Source organism: Aulostomus chinensis, chromosome 12 (genome assembly GCF_037954235.1).
Source record: "Aulostomus chinensis isolate RoL2024-O1b breed Wild chromosome 12, RoL_Achi_v1.0, whole genome shotgun sequence".
Classification (NCBI taxonomy): domain Eukaryota; kingdom Metazoa; phylum Chordata; class Actinopteri; order Syngnathiformes; family Aulostomidae; genus Aulostomus; species Aulostomus chinensis.
The window spans coordinates 329961-349021 of NC_141331.1; the positions used below are offsets into that span (position 1 = coordinate 329961).

Consider the following 19061-nt stretch of genomic DNA (forward strand, 5'->3'; position numbering starts at 1 on the left):
CAAATGTGTCTAAGCTCACTTGTCTCCTTCACCAGAAGAGAGAAAACCTGTTGAAGAATATGTTGAGTGGAGGGAGTTTGAGATGAGAGAAGAAACCCCTGAAGGTAAATGCGCTGTCAGTCGGGGCTGTTGGCTGTAGTGTAGCGAGCCCACTGGTCCTCCAGCACCATGTCTGTCCACATGCTTCAAACACCAGCTGATGCTTCCAAGCTTTTCTTCATTCAGATGTGAATGTTTGTGCATTCATGTTTGTTCTTGACCTTAACTTGTCCTCGTCTGACTTCCTGAGTGGATTCTTGTCTGTCTCTTACGGTCTCACTAACCTTCGTTGGAGCTTTACTAGATGGCAGAACGTAGACTAGACCGTAGAGCCTGGCCATTCTAGCTTTAACGACAACTTTCTTCATCTTTCAAGTTCCTGAAGTTTACAGGAGACAAAAGGAGAAACCTGCAGCTCCACCCCCTGCTCCCCTCAAAGGTATCTGCTAGTACTTCCATTACTTCCGTAACACCTTTGTATTTAGGAACCTTGAGTCCATGTGTCTAAACCTCTTGTTCCATCATCTTGTCCAGTCCTTCATGCTAGCATTTGTTCTAGTCAGAAAACTGAATCATTGATGATATTTTAAAGTACCAGAAGCAAAGAAGCAGGAGGCCGAAGTAACTGTTGCTGTGCCTCGGTGGGAGGGACCTACGTACCCTGAAGGTAATATTGATGGCGTGTTGATATCCGCATCCTGTTTGTGATCGATGGGTGTGTGGTTTTTTTTTAATATTAGAGTCTTTATTGGCTCACATTCTTCATTTATAACACAACTTAAAAAATATTCTTAAAAACGACGAGTAATTAAGTCAGATTTTATCAAACAAAACACACAACGTCAATGTTTTTTGTGTGCATAAGATAAAATTGTGATTTTGAGTTGTGATACAACTGTGAATATCTTTACAAATTATTAAATTACTCTGCATCAATTTTTGACATTCAGTTCAACAGAATCACATGCCTTCCTTCATTTATTCCAGAATGAACATTAGTACTTTTTTAGTACATTTTGACAATGTTGTCTTGTTTCTTTTGTATGACTGTCCAACAGTAGCAATTATTCGTGTGAAATCTCATTGACACTTTGGAGCCTTTCCTCTAATCACATTCTAAGATTATTTCGTACTTAAGGCTTCTCTTGGATCTTGGGTTTAACTGATTGTTGTCTCCACCGTGTTTTCAGCTTTGTCCTGATGTGTCTTAACTGTCTGTCGCATTTATACTGCATATGTCTGATTTCTGTCCCTTCTGTTCCTTCTTTTGACTCTGAGTTTTTAATGCTGGCTGCACCATGCTGACTCACAGAACTATTTCTCTGTTAACCTTGAAGAACCAACAATACACACCAGACCGGAACCTGAACAGGAAATAGGTCCCATACAGGTCACTCCTGAACCTTATCAACGTGAACCAAGAAAAGAGCCAAAAATGGTTCCTGAGCCGAAAGTTGTAAAAGTTCAAGTTGAACCTGAGGCACTGGAAGTTAAACCCGGAAGGAAAACTGCAGAACGTCCTAAAGAGAAAGGTACAGTAGACAAATCTTTGCTTAAGTGCTGCTCAACTGGACAGACCTAGTTACTTTGCAGTTTATTGCTTTGTTTGTGCTGTTCTGATCTGTAACTGCTGATATGGCAGATTTGTGCAGATCTCACTCTGCTAACCTCTTAAGATCTAAGGTGAAAAGGATGGCTTTAACCCCGCTATAAACTAATACTGAAGCTGCAGTGGCTCAGGAGTTCAAGTCTTGTCCATTGACAAACTTTGATCATAAAAATACATATTTAAAAGATGTATTCAATGTTCCCCAGCTGGAGCCATTCACTGCCATAACTTTGCCAAAAACTGAAGGGGTTTTAGTTAAAGATACTGGGAAGACTCTTTCTCTCTCTCTCTCTTTCTCTCTCTCTCTTGCTTCAAGTTCCGAGGCCACATCGTGGCTTGTCTGTTGTGTTTCATGTCTTTGTACTAAGCACTCGGTAGAGTGCACCGTAATATTGGCATGACACCTAAAATCTAAAATATTAATTAAAGCAGCTGATGCACCAAAGCCTGAGGGGCCTATGGTTCAGCCGCCTGCAGCAAAGGTTGCTCCTGTGACAACCCAGGATCATCCAACCAAAGGTACTGACTTGTGAAGTTCTTCATTGTTTTCTATTCTTTCACATCATTTATGGTAATGCTGATTTTTTTCACTGGCACACACTCACCAGGAGCGTAATCTTTGATTTCATGTGAGCTGTTGTCTGTAACGGGCTTAAACTACTCATAATCTTCTCTAAAGTGCCAGCTGTACCCAGACCAGAGGAACCAGCTCTTAAACTATCAACACAGAAGATTCTCCCCCCTCAGGCTGCAGCTCTTTCACCTCAAGGTACTGACAAGACTCTCTTGATAGGTTCTTTTACTGTGCTTTTCTCTTTTATGTTGCTTCTTGTACTGTCAGTTTTCATTTCTGTTTGCCTTTTGAACTGGTTTCAAGTCTGAAATGCAATCTTTCCAAAAGGCCTTCTTTGAATATTTTTGAACGTGCTAAGCACTCGTTAGAGTGCGATTTGCACATTTGGGTTACTCTTTCAAAATGTAGTTAGCAGGATAAATGTCTTATAAATAAATGTTCTTTTAAGCTGTCCCAGAACCAAGAACACCAAAACCATCCAGGCACAGCACTGAACCAGAGGAACCAAAGAAGTTTCAAGATATGTCAGGAAAGATGCCAGAGGAGTCCCAAAAGATAATGGAAGAACAAAAGACGATTTCTGAAGAAGTAAAGGGGGTTCCAGCAGAACTGAAGAGGGCATCAGATATACCAAAGAAAGTAACAGAAAAACCCAAGAAAGTACTGGAAGAAACACAAAGGCTTCCTGAAGTGCCAAAGAAGGTTCCAGATGAATTGAAGAAGGTGCCAGAGGCATCAAAGAAGATACCAGAAGAACCCAAGAAAGTACCAGAAGAGACACAAAGGGTTCCTGAAGTGCAAAAGAAGGTTCCAGTTCAACTGAAGAAGGTGCCAGAGGCACCAAAGAAGATACCAGAAGAACCCAAGAAATTGCTGGAGGAAACACAGAGGGTTCCTGAAGGGCCAAAGAAGGTTCCAGCTCAACTAAAAAAGGTGCCAGAGGCATCAAAGATGATACTAGAAGAACCCGCAAATGTAGCGGAGGAGACAAAAAAGGTTTCTGTAGCACAAAAGAAGGTTCTGGAAGAACTGAGCATTCAAGGAATAACCAGTACTATTCCAGAGACAACAAAAGTGTTTGAACAGGAAACAAAGAGGGCTCCTGCAGAAGCAAAGAAGACTTCAAATGCACACTCAAAAGTTCCAAAGACACCAGATGAACCAGTGGTCGTCTTGCAAGAACCAGCAAGCATTTCTGAGGGACTAAAGAAGGTTGTTTCAGAGAAACCAAAGATGGCAGAGGAGCCAAAGAAAACTCCGGCAGTACAAAAAATGTTTGCAGGACTTCCAGCAGAACAAAAGAATACTCTACAGACTTCAAAGTTAGAAACAGAAGAACCAGTTCCAAGACTACCACAAGATTCAGAGAGACCAAAACAAACTCCTCAGACTAGAAAGCTTCAACAACAAGGTAGATATGTTATCAAAATTGAGAGTGAGTTTTGTATGACTAATTCCCATCTTGATTTCTCTAACTTTCTGTTGATATGTTTTTTCTGTGATTTCTGAAGCTAATTCTTTAACAGTGTTAGTCCTGATGTCTGTACTGTCATCTTTTCTGTTGACTGCATAATAGCAATGATCAAAACAGTAAAACAGAGGAAGAAACCACAGGAAACAGCAGTGCTAGCTAAACAAAAGCCCGTCAAAGGTATTCTGGAACCAATGCTTGTTTATAGGAATTTTCACCACAATTACAAATCGTTTTACCTGAAATATTTATGTATTGTCCTGTGCACTTACTAAGCAGATGAGGTTATTCCCTCTGGACATATAGAGATCCTGTCTAAGTGTAAAGATACCACACCACATGAAGGTCATGAATCCCCTGTCCAGGCAGTATGATTATGATATGCGGATCACATTAGAAGACATACCACACTAAAATCTATGTTTTTATTTTGTCTTTGTTTTATGTCCTTTTCCTCTTGGCCACCGCTCCATGGTGCCATTCTTCAATATTGGGTGTATCTTGAATATGTCCTCAGTTCCTGGGAAGGCTGAGCACAAGAAAACAACTGAAGCCGGTGAAGACAAAAGGGCATCTTTTATGAAGAGTCTTGGAGAAAGACTCCCTATGGCAGAAGAATTTGAACGTAGTCAAGAGAAGGACAGGATGTTTGGAAAAGGAGTTGAGGACTGGAAATCACTTTTGACAGAAGAAACCACCTCCAGAAGCATGACAAGACAACAGATGTCTCTTGTAGTGGAAGAGGAGGATGTTCCTTCATGGTCAAGTGAGGACCATGAGGTTAAAGACACTCAGCAACTTCACAAGGACAATGAGCCATCTGATGAAGAACAGAAACAAGAAAAGACCTTTCAGATATCTGACTTTCCAGATGTTTTCCCTCCTCCATCAAAAAAGGACAGCACACTTTCAGCTGACAGGACTTGTCCAATGAAGAAAGAGGATGGATTCCCTTCCAAAGAAGAGACACTGTCTCGCAAGAAGACTTTGCAAGAAAGGAAACTCAAGGAATCTGATATTTCTTCCACTTTCATGAAAGAGCCAGTAGTTATGGAGACAGAAGTTTCGATATGTGCTGAAGATAGAGTTCCTGATGAAGAAAGTGCCTCTCCAGAGTTGGACCTCATCCAACCTGATGCATATAGAGAGATGGCTATCTCAGAGAAAGCTGGTGTACCTCTTTTGAAGCAGGCTGCCTCAGTTGAAGTGGAAGAAATTACATCTCAAAGGTCCATGACTTTTTCCCATAAGGACACAGGTTCTCTCCCACCTCAAAAAGCCATACCCCAAAATCTGACCCAAACTGCTGTTTCCCATTCCATGACCGGTATTCCTCCCAAAAAAGAAGTGGTGCAACCAAAAAAGAAGAAATCTCCATTTGAAGGAATCAAGCAAATGTCTCTTGAAGACGTTGCACCTGTTGTGTCAGAACATGTGTTTCCTGAGAGAAAAATGGTCCAATCCAAAAAAAGGTCGCCTGTTGAATCTCCACCTCCTTTACCTGTAAAATCAATACAAGAGCCACCAGAGGACACTGTTGTACCCACAAAGATAGACATTGCAGAGGCAGTTGTTCTTACTGATGACTTTCCACCAGAAGAAGTGGCTATCCCCACGAGGGCCACAGCTAAAGACAAACTAGCTATGTTGAAAAAATCACAAGTTACATTACAGAAGAGACCCCCTCCCCCTGAGGGAGAGATCATTCCCACTGGGAAACCTGCTGCTTCTGCATGTAGAGAAGTTGGTGATGTCATGTCTCCTGAAGGAACAGGAACAGGAACAGTTGAGCCGTCACTATTAGAAGTTAACAAGAGATTAAAGAAGGGAACACAGAGGATTGAGCAGCAAACTCTTCCCAAAGGTATTATTTGCACATACCTGTACATACTCCTCTTATGATCACCTTCAGGTCAACCCTCTTAAGATCTCCCGTGTGTCATACTCACACCTCTTTATACATGCTCTTGAATAATAAGACAACGTGTTGTCCTGTGTGCTAACCCTCTCTTAGTGTCCAGTTGTCTTCATACAGTGCTGGCACTGCTCCTCTACCTGTTAAACTGTTGAACAAACAACCTGTCTTACCTTCATGTCCTCCCTGTTGTGTCATTTCCTTCATCATTCTTGTCATTTCTTTTACTCGTGTTTGTCAGTTGGGATCTGCTCTTTTCCCATCTTTATAAAGTCTTGTCTGACCTTGTTGTTGTCTCTGTTGTGATCTCGGCATCTTGTATTCCCAAAGTATCTCCTCCAGAGGAGAAGAAGCCTTCTGCACCAACACCTAAGCCTTCGCCACCAGTTCCACCTCCACCTCCCCCTCCCCCTCCTCCTCCTCTCTCAGAGACAATTGCTCCTTCTGCAGGTAGTCATATCACTCTGTGCTTCTTCATCTTTGATAGTTGATTTTTTTCTTCCCACTCATTTTTCGTCTTGGTTCATCTATTGTCTGGTCTGTTTTCTGTACTTCAGCTTTCCTCCATCATCTGGATTGGCCTTGTTATTCAATGTTTTGTTTTGACTGAACTGATCACTTGTTGGTCATGACATTCCCATTGTGTTTTACTAAAGTATCTCGTCCAGAGGAGAAGAAACCCTCTGCACCTGCACCAAAGCCTTCCACTCCTCTTGCTCCTGCAGAGAAAGTGTCTCCTCCCTCAGGTAGTTTTTTTCACTTGTCGTTGTTTCGAAGAATGTATCTTTTTTTCTGTTGTTTTGTTTGCTGTATGGTCCAGATGAGCCAGATCAACTGTCTTTTTTTCTCAGTTGAAACTGAAGCTGTTGCTTGTCTATGTATCTTCAATGTCATTACAACTGTGAGGCATGATGGACCTTCATGTTGTCTTGGTCTGATCGCAGCATCTTGTATTTTAAAGTGTCTCATCCAGAGGAGAAGAAACCTTCTGCACCAGCACCAAAGCCTTCCACTCCCCCTGCAGGTAGTCTTAGTACCTTTCACTCGGTTCTATAGATCGTGAAGAATACTGTCCTTTACCTGTGTTAAACTCTTTCAATGATTCATGTTGTCAGGAACAGATTCTTTTATGTGCTTTGAAGTTGTGAGTTTATCCCCAAGCACTATTCTTCATTCTTTCTGTTTTTAATGTTCTCACGTCTATTTTGGTGTTTTGTATCTCCTGGATGTGACCCTTGTTTGTTTGTGTACCCTTAAGTGTCTCACACTCCAGAGGAAAAGAAATTCTCTCCACCGACAGCAAAGAAACCAGCAGAAAAAGCCCTTCCTACTACAGGTAGCATCTTCTGTTTGTTATCCATGATGTTTGACTTACTGTTTGTCTAACCTTAAAAAATGTCTGGTTTCGACAACAGTCAGAATTCTGTCTATTGGTCAAGTCATAGCTTGTTTTCACAAGAGCTTAGCCAGTGATTTCAACAAGTTGGCATTCTTGTAGCTCAAGTTGCACCAGCAGAGAAGAAACATTCTCTACCAGCCGTAAGGGCTGAACCATCTCCTGATTTGGAGGAATTCTTTCCACCGGAAGGTAAATCTCTTCTTTGGCTCGGTCATGTTCTCTTCTGACTGTTACAGACGTGGGTGCGCTTGTCACTTGGGCATCTTAACACAGAGCAATCTGAGCTTTGATTTAAGAAATGCCTTTTCCATCTAAATCTGTCAGCCTGTTTCTGTTTCTATTCTGACACCCTGTGTACCCAAGTGAATCTTTCAAAGTAGTATGAGATCTAAATACTCTTTTTAAAAATCTTTTCTGTCAGAGGGTTCACATACAAACATCTGCACAATTTCACCCTTTACAAACACTGTGTGTAATATGTGTGTTGATATCAGTTCTATTCAAACTCTTGCAGACAAGGAACCTGTTGCAGCTCCTGGACCAACCAAAGGTAGATAAACATAAGTTGATGTGCCTTAATAATCAGAAACATTTCATGATTAGTTGCTAAATTCATTAAAGTTTTATATCTCTTACTGTTCAACTTATGTTGTCCCTAAGAAAGTTGAAATGTTGAGTGTTTGTGAGTCTATTTGTGGTTGTCACAAGAAGTGTGTTTATTGCTACAAACACAGTGCCACCAGAAAAGCGAATGGGTAAGATTCCTGTTCAAGAGGCAAAACCAGTAGAATCAGCTAAAATGAAGAGTAAATTCACCAGAATATGCAAAGACAAGGAACCAGAGCCATCTGTCATGAAGCTCAAGAGTGTTCCAGTGAAAATTCCAGAGCCTGAAAAGGAGGTCATAACTCACCAAGTTGACGTGACGAGGCATCATGATACAGAAATGACAGTCCATGAGCTTCATGACAGAGAAGACCGGGAGTTAATAACCCTCGGAAGAACTGAACGAATCTTCACTGCAGAAGAAGAGACAACCCAGTTACACTGTTTGGAGGAACCTGAAGGGATTACAGTTGTCCAGGAAACTGAGAAAGAATGGACAAGATCCCCAAAACCACAGGAAGAGAAAGGACCTAAGCCAGTACCTGCAGATAAGAAAAAAATCACAAAACTAGCAAAGACAGAAGAGCAGAGAGAGTTATTGAAACTAAAACCATTTGAAAGCTCTGGGAAACCAGAAGAAGAACCACAAAAGATCAAATTAAAGAAGGTGCCAACCAAACCAAAAGAGACCGAAAAGGAGGTCATAACTCACCAAGTTGAGGTGACGAGGCATCATGATACAGAAATGACAGTCCATGAGCTTCATGACAGAGAAGACCGGGAGTTAATAACCCTCGGAAGAACTGAACGAATCTTCACTGCAGAAGAAGAGACAACCCAGTTACACTGTTTGGAGGAACCTGAAGGGATTACAGTTGTCCAGGAAACTGAGAAAGAATGGACAAGATCCCCAAAACCACAGGAAGAGAAAGGACCTAAGCCAGTACCTGCAGATAAGAAAAAAATCACAAAACTAGCAAAGACAGAAGAGCAGAGAGAGTTATTGAAACTAAAACCATTTGAAAGCTCTGGGAAACCAGAAGAAGAACCACAAAAGATCAAATTAAAGAAGGTGCCAACCAAACCAAAAGAGACCGAAAAGGAGGTCATAACTCACCAAGTTGAGGTGACGAGGCATCATGATACAGAAATGACAGTCCATGAGCTTCATGACAGAGAAGACCAGGAGTTAATAACCCTCGGAAGAACTGAACGAATCTTCACTGCAGAAGAAGAGACAACCCAGTTACACTGTTTGGAGGAACCTGAAAGGATTACAGTTGTCCAGGAAACTGAGAAAGAATGGACAAGATCCCCAAAACCACAGGAAGAGAAAGGACCTAAGCCAGTACCTGCAGATAAGAAAAAAATCACAAAACTAGCAAAGACAGAAGAGCAGAGAGAGTTATTGAAACTAAAACCATTTGAAAGCGCTGGGAAACCAGAAGAAGAACCACAAAAGATCAAATTAAAGAAGGTGCCAACCAAACCAAAAGAGACCGAAAAGGAGGTCATAACTCACCAAGTTGAGGTGACGAGGCATCATGATACAGAAATGACAGTCCATGAGCTTCATGACAGAGAAGACCGGGAGTTAATAACCCTCGGAAGAACTGAACGAATCTTCACTGCAGAAGAAGAGACAACCCAGTTACACTGTTTGGAGGAACCTGAAAGGATTACAGTTGTCCAGGAAACTGAGAAAGAATGGACAAGATCCCCAAAACCACAGGAAGAGAAAGGACCTAAGCCAGTACCTGCAGATAAGAAAAAAATCACAAAACTAGCAAAGACAGAAGAGCAGAGAGAGTTATTGAAACTAAAACCATTTGAAAGCTCTGGGAAACCAGAAGAAGAACCACAAAAGATCAAATTAAAGAAGGTGCCACCCAAACCAAAAGAGACTGAAAAGGAGGTCATAACTCACCAAGTTGAGGTGACGAGGCATCATGATACAGAAATGACAGTCCATGAGCTTCATGACAGAGAAGACCGGGAGTTAATAACCCTCGGAAGAACTGAACGAATCTTCACTGCAGAAGAAGAGACACCTGAGCTGGGCTACAGAAAGGGACCAGAACAGCTTGAGACAGAAGATGAAAAGACAAGATGGACAAAAACTCCTATGGGAGCACAAGATGAGGAAGCTGAGCCAGATTCATCTAAAAAGAAAATAAAAAAACTGGCAAAGAATGAGGAGGAGCAGGAAATGGTGACACTGACACCATTTAAAAAATTAGAGAAGCCAGAGGAAGCTGAGCCCCCACAAGCAAAGAAAGATAATGAGGCAAACACTGATACTGAGTGTATTTCATTTGAGAGACCTGAGAAACCACAGAGAGATCAACCCACCACCGCTGCAAAATACAGGCGAGACAAAAAAACTCACCTGACACATCCAGATACCAGTCCTGACATCAGCAAAGACCAAGATGACCAACAGACGAATGAGGCTGAACAAGTATCCAAAAAAGAGGAGCCCACAGCATCAAACAGCCTGCATACCGAACCCAAAACAATCTCCACTCTTGGGAAAGACAAAGAAATGGAGCCTTTCAAACTAGTGTCCAAAACCAAAGCTAAAGAGACATTGGAGTATGTCCCAGAGGAAGAGAAAAAGAAACCTGTTGAACCCAGGCCATCTCCAAGAGATAAATCTCCTGTGGTACTAAGGGAACAGACACCTGAAAAAGAGGACGAGAAACCCCAGGAGGAAGAGGGTTTGACTGTTCCACCTAAGACATCAAGTCCACCCGGAAAGAAAGAGGTGATTCCACAAGCAAAAGCTGAGAAAGGGATCCCACAAAAACAACCTGATACCCTCTTCAAGGGTGTCAAACTAAAAAAGACTCCGTCTCCTAGAGGTTGTGGAGACAAGGTGGAAGATGAGAAGGCTGCCACACCCATGGAGCAGCTCAAGAAGGTTGAAGTGAGGAAGATGCTGTCACCTAAGGTTGTAAAACCAAAGGAGCTAGAACAAGTCCCCATTCAGAAAACGATAACCCCTGAAAAAACCATGAAGGTTCCAAAATCTGTTTCACCAAAAGACTCTGTTGAAGCAGTGAGTCTCAAAAAGGTCCAAATGAAGCCTTCTCCTGAGGAAACCTCAGAACCAGAAAAGAGGATTCCCCTGGCAAAAGAGGTCTCTCCTGGGTCTGTGCAGATGAAGAAGGTTCCCACCCAGCCGGAGGAGGAGGTGTTTGAAGAGGAGGTAGAAGAGAGTGATGGCCAGATCGATGAGGAGGCCTGGGGCTGGGAGCTGGTCCCATCAGAGGACTGGGAAGGCGAAAGGGTGAATGAGGCATTGGAGACCCCAGGCATGCCTGATGCCAGACGAGGTGAGGTGAAGTCTGGCAATTGCCCATCCAATGAATTGGACTGGAGCTCCCTCATCCCATTCAAGTTGAATCATCTAATCCTCATCACCTCCTTTTTTCATCACTCATGAGTTCATAGCTCACGTATTCATGTTTGTCTGCTTTGTCAAGTCACCATCCATCTTTGGTTCTCATGCCTGTCCATCACACAATGTGTGTCCTGAAATGTGTCATCAGTGTTCATGACTGCTCACAACTTCATCAGCTTCCATCTGTGTGTGATCATCTTAATCCTTTATTCATCGATCAGTTGAACATGTCACACCATCTTCCATCAACCTGATGAGCTGCAAAAGAATATCTTGGTTTTAGCAAGTTTGCTGTGAGCCTTTCTGAGATCTTCGCTATGGTTTCTGCCAGAACAAAGAGAGAACTCTGGCAGAAAATTTATCTTTTCTTTCCTTGTACAGATGGAAAGCCAACAGAGGAACCAGCAAAAGGCAGAGGCAGAGGATTTGGGGGTGAGAGGACACTGAAATTCAGCTGATGTTTACTAATGCTTTCATTCTTTCTGTGTCCTCAAAATAATCGTGGTGCATCTGTGTCAACATACAAGACCAAACAAAGCCACGGCACCCAGTCTTGTCAAGCGTTATTTTCTTGACCTTGTAACTCTCATGTAGCTGTTGATGAGCAACATCTGAAATGCACCAGTACCCAAAGCTGGCATGAAGGTTTTGTCATGTTCTTAACCTGTTGTCCATAATCCCCAAATAAAGGATTGAATTGATTAGTTTTTAGGCATTTTTCAAAGTTTGATCATTTTAGATGGTTTTGCTCTACAAAATAGAAATTTTAGAGGTAGAAAACTAAGTATTGAGAGAGTGATTGATTCTTTGATCTTGTAGCTGTCCAGACGGTATGTGACGTGCAGGAGGCCCATCTGCTGGACACATCTTTGTCTTTGCATGTTGTGTGTGTCATATTGATTTTGTTTTGTCATCGTGTCAGTTTCACATTTGGTCCACTTGTAGTCCACCACCTACTTAGTAAAACAGTTTAAACCGTGGGAACGAGCTCTTAAAAACATCCACTGATTCTTCACTCACTATCACACCTTGAACTAACTTGATGAGTTTTTGTATCTGCTCTTGCAGCAAGACAAACCCCATCTCCTGGTGATGGTGGCCGGGGGCGGGGCCTGAGGCCCGGGGGGAAAGGCCCATCACCGCCAGAGGATCCTTTTGGGGGCTTCAAGCTCAAAGCCGTCCCGCTGAAGTTCATCAAGAAGCTTCAAGATATTGTGCTGCAGGAGGCGGAGTCAATCGGCTCTTCTGCTGTGTTTGAGTGTGAGGTCTCGCCTTCTACTGCCATTGCTTCCTGGATGAAAGATGGCAGCAACCTGAGAGAGGGCCCCAAGCACAAGTTCACCTCTGATGGAAAAGATCGCAAGTTGAACATTATTGATGTCCAACTATCGGACACGGGGGAGTACACCTGTGTGGCCAAGAATGCAGGAAAGGAAATATCCTGCACAGCCAAACTGATTGTTGAAGGTAACAATTTCAGTTAGGCCTCTCTGAGTTTCTCTAGGCAAGTCTTACCACTCGGCAGCCATTTTGGTAACGCATCCTGGCACTTAACCTAGGCTCTCAAGATCAGGCACCATCTAATGTCCTATCCAATGTCTAAGGACACACACATTGCATGTATGCAATTAGATTACAACGCTTAAAAGTGTGGTGACTTTATCCAAAAAATAAATGATCACATTGCCCGTTTTCATCAATAATATCTGCCCAGCAAATTCTTTTATGGCTCAGTCCAGAGGGTCGTCACCTGGTCTTTATTATGAATTGAGTCTATGTGCACCTGCTTGTTCATCCTGCCAATGAAAACCAACACAACTGGCTAAATATATTTTCCTGATTTGACAGGCAATTGGCAGGATATGTCACGTGCACTTCTCTGTTTACTCGTTTGTCTCTAAATTGTCTTCAACATCAGTGTTGTCCTACATGGACGTATGTGGGACATTTTGTTCTGTGATAAAATGTATCATGAGAGGTTTCTGAATAAGAAAGTTCAGTTAAAGTATTTGCTCTGGAGGCATCACTTGAGCTTCTTTTTCAAGGAAATGTGTTTGTAAGTACTTGATCTTTGTGCAGAGCTGCCTGTGAAATGGGTGAATGAGTTGGAACCAGAGACAACATGTATCAAGGGTCAGCCCATGTACCTGACCTGTGAGCTCAACAAAGAGAGGGATGTCGTCTGGAAGCGAAACGGCGCTATCCTGAAGACAAAGGCCGGAAAGGTGGCCATTAATATCATTGGTTTGCAGCACGCTGTGACCATCCAGGACGCCACTGAGGAGGATGCTGGTGCTTACACCTGTGAGGTGGATGGACAGCAGGATGTCAAGACTACAACCAATGTTAAAGTGATTGGTAAGCAGGTGGCAATAAGGTGGTTCAATCTTCCTTTTAGACTCGCAGGCCATTTTTTAATCAACTCCATCAGAGTCAAAGACCTTCGAGGATTCAATTCCTCCTTTTCTTGGAAGCTTTCAACAAATTCATCTTAGTTCAGCAAAGTAAAATTATCTGCATGTTCCTTTTGGTGGTTCACCTTTGAAGTCTTAAATCAGTTAACAAAGTTGACAATGTGTGGGCCTAAAACCCTCCTGTGACCCCCCCCCCCCCCAGAAATCATCAAAGACTGGTTGGTGAAGCCCCTGAGAGACCAGCATGTGAAACCAAAGGCCAAGGCAATGTTTAAATGTCAGCTTGCCAAGGACACCCCCAACTGGAAGTGGTTCAAAGGAGACAATGAGATCACTCCTTCTGATAAGATTGAGATCGAAAAAGATGGAACGGACATGACTCTGACCATCAACAACTGTCAGCCCAATGATGTTGCAGAATATACTGTTGAGGTAGAAGATCGCAGATACTCAGCAAAACTTACTCTTGGAGGTGGGTGGGGCCTTGCTCTAAAATAAGGAGGACTGAGTCCGAACAGCTGGAACATGTCTGCAATGCAATGTTGACTGACAGTTGCTGTTTCTCCAGAGCGTGAGGCCGAGATCCTGAAGCCTCTATCCAGCGTAGAGGTGGTGGAGAAGGAGGAGGCCCACTTCGACACGGAGATATCTGAGGTCGATGTAGCTGGTGATTGGAAACTGAAGGGGCAGATCTTGACCAGATCTCCAGTAAGTATGTTTTCGACATTTAACAAATGCATTTGCCCTTTTGAAGATCCTTGCTCAATATCTTCAAAAACAAAGATATCACCAGCCTTTATGTAGCTTTTAAATATGTACGTTACTTCCCTCACTGGAGGTTTCTCTTTCAATATCAGAGGAAACAGACAAAAGTTTGGCTTTCAACTTTGGTCCGATTCTGATTCTGAAATTCAGGGCAATACATAATTAGGTTTTCAACTGTTCTGACTTCAAGTATTGGTTGGTTTGATTCCTCAGACCTGCGACATTAAAGCGGAGGGAAAGAAGCGTTTTCTGACTTTGAAGAATGTCCAGCTGGACCAGGCTGGCGAGGTGTCGTATCAGGCTCTGAACGCCATCACCAGTGCCATGCTCTCTGTCAAAGGTATGCAGAAACCACAGTCTGCTTTACTGTTGCTTTATCTGTTGCATCTGCTGCATTTGCTGCATCTGTCAGTCCTACAAACTGAGGCGCTGCAGACCAAAGACACTAAGAGAAGTGACGGATGTGTTTGCTTCTGTGAATAACCCGTCAACCGTTCACATCACGCAGAGATCCCAATGGGCTTTGTTGACCCGCTGAAGGACGTTTCTGTGCCGGAAAAGAAACAGGCTAAGTTTGAATGCAGCATCACCAAGGATGTGTCAAAGGTCATGTGGTTCAGGGGGGCAGAGATTATAACCCAAAGCCCCAAATATGAAATAATTGATGATGGAAAGAAACACATGCTGATTATAAACAGCTGTGAATTTGATGATGAGTCACAGTACTCGATTGAAGTGTTGGGCCAGAAGTCTTCAGGTCAGCTGACAGTGGAGGGTAAGTGCTTCCTGTCGCTCATGTTGTCACTCCATGATGGATGTTTGTGGCTTGGCAGTAGCAGCAACGACTCTCTGTGTGCACTCACCTGATCTATTCCAGGCATTAGGCTCAGCTTCCTGCAGCCACTTCACGACCAAACAGTGAAAGAAGGTAAAACGGTACAGTTCAAGCTTGAGCTGAGTCATGAGAACGTGCCGGTGGTTTGGTACCGAAATGAAGTCAAACTCCACATGAGCCGAACGGTGCTCACACATGTGGAAGGAGCGAAACACGTTCTAGAAATAAGGATGGTGACTCTAGATGATACCTGCCAGATTAAGGCAGAGGCCAAAGGAATGTACTCGATGGCCAAACTGACGGTCATAGGTAACGAATCACCTTCTTTACTGTTCCCACTTTTTTTTGTGTTTTTATCAACATGTAATCACATTAAACAACCACTGTAGGATGGACAAAAAATTGTGTGTATTATTTTTCCAGATGATGTAGCTTTGTTTGAAGTTGCTACTTTTGTAACAGCCATTTGTGTTAGGTTGCAATAATACAGCTGATTACAATAATTTAATGGGCTGATAAAATCAGTGACTGGACAATTCAAGCAGAATGCTCGATCCACTCCCGGAGGTCACGTGTCACATCTTCAGTTCTCCTGACTAACATTTTCTTTGCTCAACTGTGTTTCAGAGGGCGATGCTGTGTTTGTGGTGAAGCTGCAGGATTACACTGCCACCGAGAAGGACGAGGTCTGTCTGGACTGCGAGCTGAGCAAAGATGTCCCCGTCCTCTGGTATCACAACCAGAAGGAGCTTATTGCCTCCAAGACAACTGTCATGAGGTCGGAGGGTACAAGAAGGTCTTTGGTCCTAAAGAAGGTTGAACAGAGTGATAAAGGAACATACGTATGTGACTGTGGAACTGACAAGACCATGGCCAACATCAGTATCGAAGGTAAACATGATAACATCATCAACATCATTGTTGAGTGTGAAATGATGATGATGATGGTGATGATGATGATGATGATGATGAAACCCACCAGCTCGTGACATCAAGGTGGTTCGACCGATTTACGGTGTGGAGCTGTTCGATGGAGAGACCGCTCGTTTTGAGGTGGAAATCTCCGAGGATGATGTCCACGGCCAGTGGAAGCTGAACGGAGACATCCTCAGTCCCTCCTCCGTCAGTGCTGACTTTGACCCATCACATAAACTCTTTGCGGTTGTTGACTTTGGTTATTGATTGTTGTTTCTAAACTTGATTGGCAGGATATTGACATCATTGAAGAGGGAGGCAAACACACATTGATCCTGTACAACTGTAAGGTCCCCATGACCGGCGAGGTGGCTTACTCCGCCGCTAATGCCAAGTGTGCTGCTAACCTGAAGGTCAAAGGTAATAAAACTGTGACATCCTCGTCAGGAGTAACAATTTTGAAAACCTGCTGGTATATGGGCTTTTGTTGAGGGTTAACCATTCAAAATTCAATCAAAATGTGTTTTCAAGGAAGGAAAGATGTGGTTATTTGTCTTTTCTGTCACTGGCAGATTAAAGAGGGGCCCAAATTAAAACCGCTTTAAACACAAATAGTTTCTCTGATTATATCGGAGTGTTAAACAACATTCAACTGATCCTTTTTCCCATTTCACGCCAGAACTTCCACTCAACTTCCTAACACCGCTGAGCGATGTACAAGTGTTTGAGAAGGATGAGGCAAGGTTCGAGTTGGAGCTGTCTAGAACTCCAAAGAGTTTCCGCTGGCTGAAGGGTTCTCAAGAGCTGCAGGGTGACAACAAATATGATATGATCAAAGATGGGAACATGTTCACTCTGCTGATCCGATCGGCCGCCTACGAAGACGAGGCCAAGTACGTGTTTGAGGCAGAGGACAAGAGGACAACGGGTAAACTCATCATCCAAGGCATTCGCCTTGAGTTTATCAAACCAATCAAGGACGTGACGGTGAAGGAACGGGAAACGGCAGAGTTCAGTGTTGAACTCTCTCATGAAAACATCACGGTGGTCTGGTACAAAAATGACGTGCGTCTACATCCCAGCAAAGTGGTGCACATGTCTGACCAGGGAAAAATTCACACACTGGCCTTCAAGGAGGTCACCATTGATGACACATCCATGATCAAAGTGGAAGCCATGGACAAGAGTGTGAGCGCATTGCTCACCGTTATCGGTTAGTGTCTGAAGCCTGACTGGTTGCCTGATGTTCCATTTAGAACAGGAAATAACAGCTGAAATCTGCTTTTCTTGTCAATGATGTTTAACTGGCCATCAAAAAGCAATAAAGTTATTGGAGATTGATGATTAACCCACTAATGATCACAGCCATTTCTGCTCATGGTCAGTTTCTTCATCTTTACCCAACAGGTGATAGTAGAAGGTCACTTCTTATTTTAGGAGCCAATAATGTTTTTCTTTCTGCAGAGGGTGACTTGTACTTCACCACCAAGCTGCAGAACTACACAGCAGTGGAGAGGGATGAGGTCAAGTTGGTCTGTGAGCTGAGCAAAGCTGTTGGCGATGTGAAATGGTTCAAGGATGGAAAGGCTATCACACCCTCCAAGAACATCGCCATCAGCACAGATGGCAGGAAGCGTATCCTGATGGTTAGGAAGGCAGAGAAGGCCAACATCGGAGAGTACACTTGTGACTGCGGCTCGGACAAAACCATAGCCACCCTCAACATCGAAGGTACATCCAGTCAGCTATGTGGCGATTCTTGTTTAAGGGTCAATAAGTGATTAAAAGAATGAAGGATGTAATGGAATTCAAACCACTTTTACAAAAGAAATAGCTGATCACAATGTGAATCTTTCAACTTAAAAGCTGACATTGTTCCTCAGGATCTCAATGCATGGAACTTTCTGTCTCTGAATCCCAATAAGAACAAAGACTCATGACCTGAGGTGACATTCCCTGTATGCAGAGTTCTAACGCTCCATTATTGTGGCCTCAGTTGTTAGTGTTAATGTTTCCAGTTTTTCTTTGTGGCAGTTTCCACAACCCATAATGGATAAGTGGAATAGAAAATCAATGGAAGCATGGACTTAATTCTCCTTTAATTATTTTACTGTATGATGGGGAAGGACTTCCGGGGCTTCTGTACTCTCCCAACGCTTTGGATACTTTCCATTGTTGCTGACTGTATTCCTTTTGTTTCAGGATGCAAGTAGAAATAAATAAGATTAGCCCATTAGCAAGTTAGCATGCTATTATTGAAGTTTGCTACTGTAAACAGGTTTGGATGAATGCTGGATGAGATTCAACAATGGTGAAGGACTTTTACAGTCTTCCATATTTCTGATTTCTTTGTTATCATTTTTCTTCTGCAGAGCGTGACATCAAGGTTGTGCGTCCTCTGTACAGTGTGGAGGTCACTGAGACAGAGACGGCCAAGTTTGAGACAGAGATATCAGAGGAAGACGTCCACGGAAACTGGAAACTTAAAGGAGAAGCACTGCATCAGTCCCCAGTGAGTAGTAGTATACTAAAAAGATCAGTCACGATGTCACAAAACTATAACTTTTAAGATGTATGTATTTGAGAGGGACAGGGCCCAATAATGAATATTACATCAGTAACATTAATAATTTAATAAAACATAACAATGTTACTAATTTATGTGACACCAGAGGCAGCAAGCCCTGTAACATCTGTAGCTGCGGACCTGAGTGGAAAGTTGAAATGCGACTGTGCAGCATCTACAGAGGAGTCCTCTGCCAGGTTCATTAAGGGAGATTCGGTGATTTACAGCTCTTAGGCAAGACCAAGCCTATCGCTGAGGGGCTCACAGTACTGTGTCTGAACATGCAGACTCCACACAGAAAGATTCCGTGCCTGAGCCGGGACTCAAACCCGGAGCCTTCTTGCTGTGAGGTGACAGTGGTGACCACTGCACCACCAATACACAAATCAAACCTGACAAAATTACAGCTGTATTTAAAACAGCTTCAGCTGAACCATGTTATGTCCTCTGCTGCTTCAGGACTCTTCAGAGACTAATATTACTGAATCACTACAGAGAACATAGAACACAGAACATCCAAGAACACACACAATGACACAACTACACA

The 19061-nt window shown here is 43.0% G+C and overlaps 1 protein-coding gene across 1 annotated transcript in view; it reads left to right on the plus strand.

Moving 5' to 3' along the window:
• LOC147251636 (titin-like) overlaps nt 1–19061 on the plus strand; it is a 196372-nt gene that overhangs the window by 67038 nt on the left and 110273 nt on the right. Inside the window, exons 76-96 of the mRNA XM_086221099.1 lie at nt 416–478; nt 2680–3273; nt 5939–6058; nt 6265–6354; nt 6867–6944; nt 7742–8866; nt 10016–10951; nt 11401–11451; nt 12088–12486; nt 13099–13377; nt 13636–13905; nt 14002–14141; nt 14412–14538; nt 14707–14973; nt 15076–15342; nt 15661–15924; nt 16016–16155; nt 16242–16368; nt 16628–17161; nt 17413–17679; nt 18321–18460. Coding sequence (XP_086077225.1) covers nt 416–478; nt 2680–3273; nt 5939–6058; nt 6265–6354; nt 6867–6944; nt 7742–8866; nt 10016–10951; nt 11401–11451; nt 12088–12486; nt 13099–13377; nt 13636–13905; nt 14002–14141; nt 14412–14538; nt 14707–14973; nt 15076–15342; nt 15661–15924; nt 16016–16155; nt 16242–16368; nt 16628–17161; nt 17413–17679; nt 18321–18460 — 6278 coding nt within the window. The remainder of the gene's footprint in view (nt 1–415; nt 479–2679; nt 3274–5938; nt 6059–6264; nt 6355–6866; nt 6945–7741; nt 8867–10015; nt 10952–11400; nt 11452–12087; nt 12487–13098; nt 13378–13635; nt 13906–14001; nt 14142–14411; nt 14539–14706; nt 14974–15075; nt 15343–15660; nt 15925–16015; nt 16156–16241; nt 16369–16627; nt 17162–17412; nt 17680–18320; nt 18461–19061) is intronic.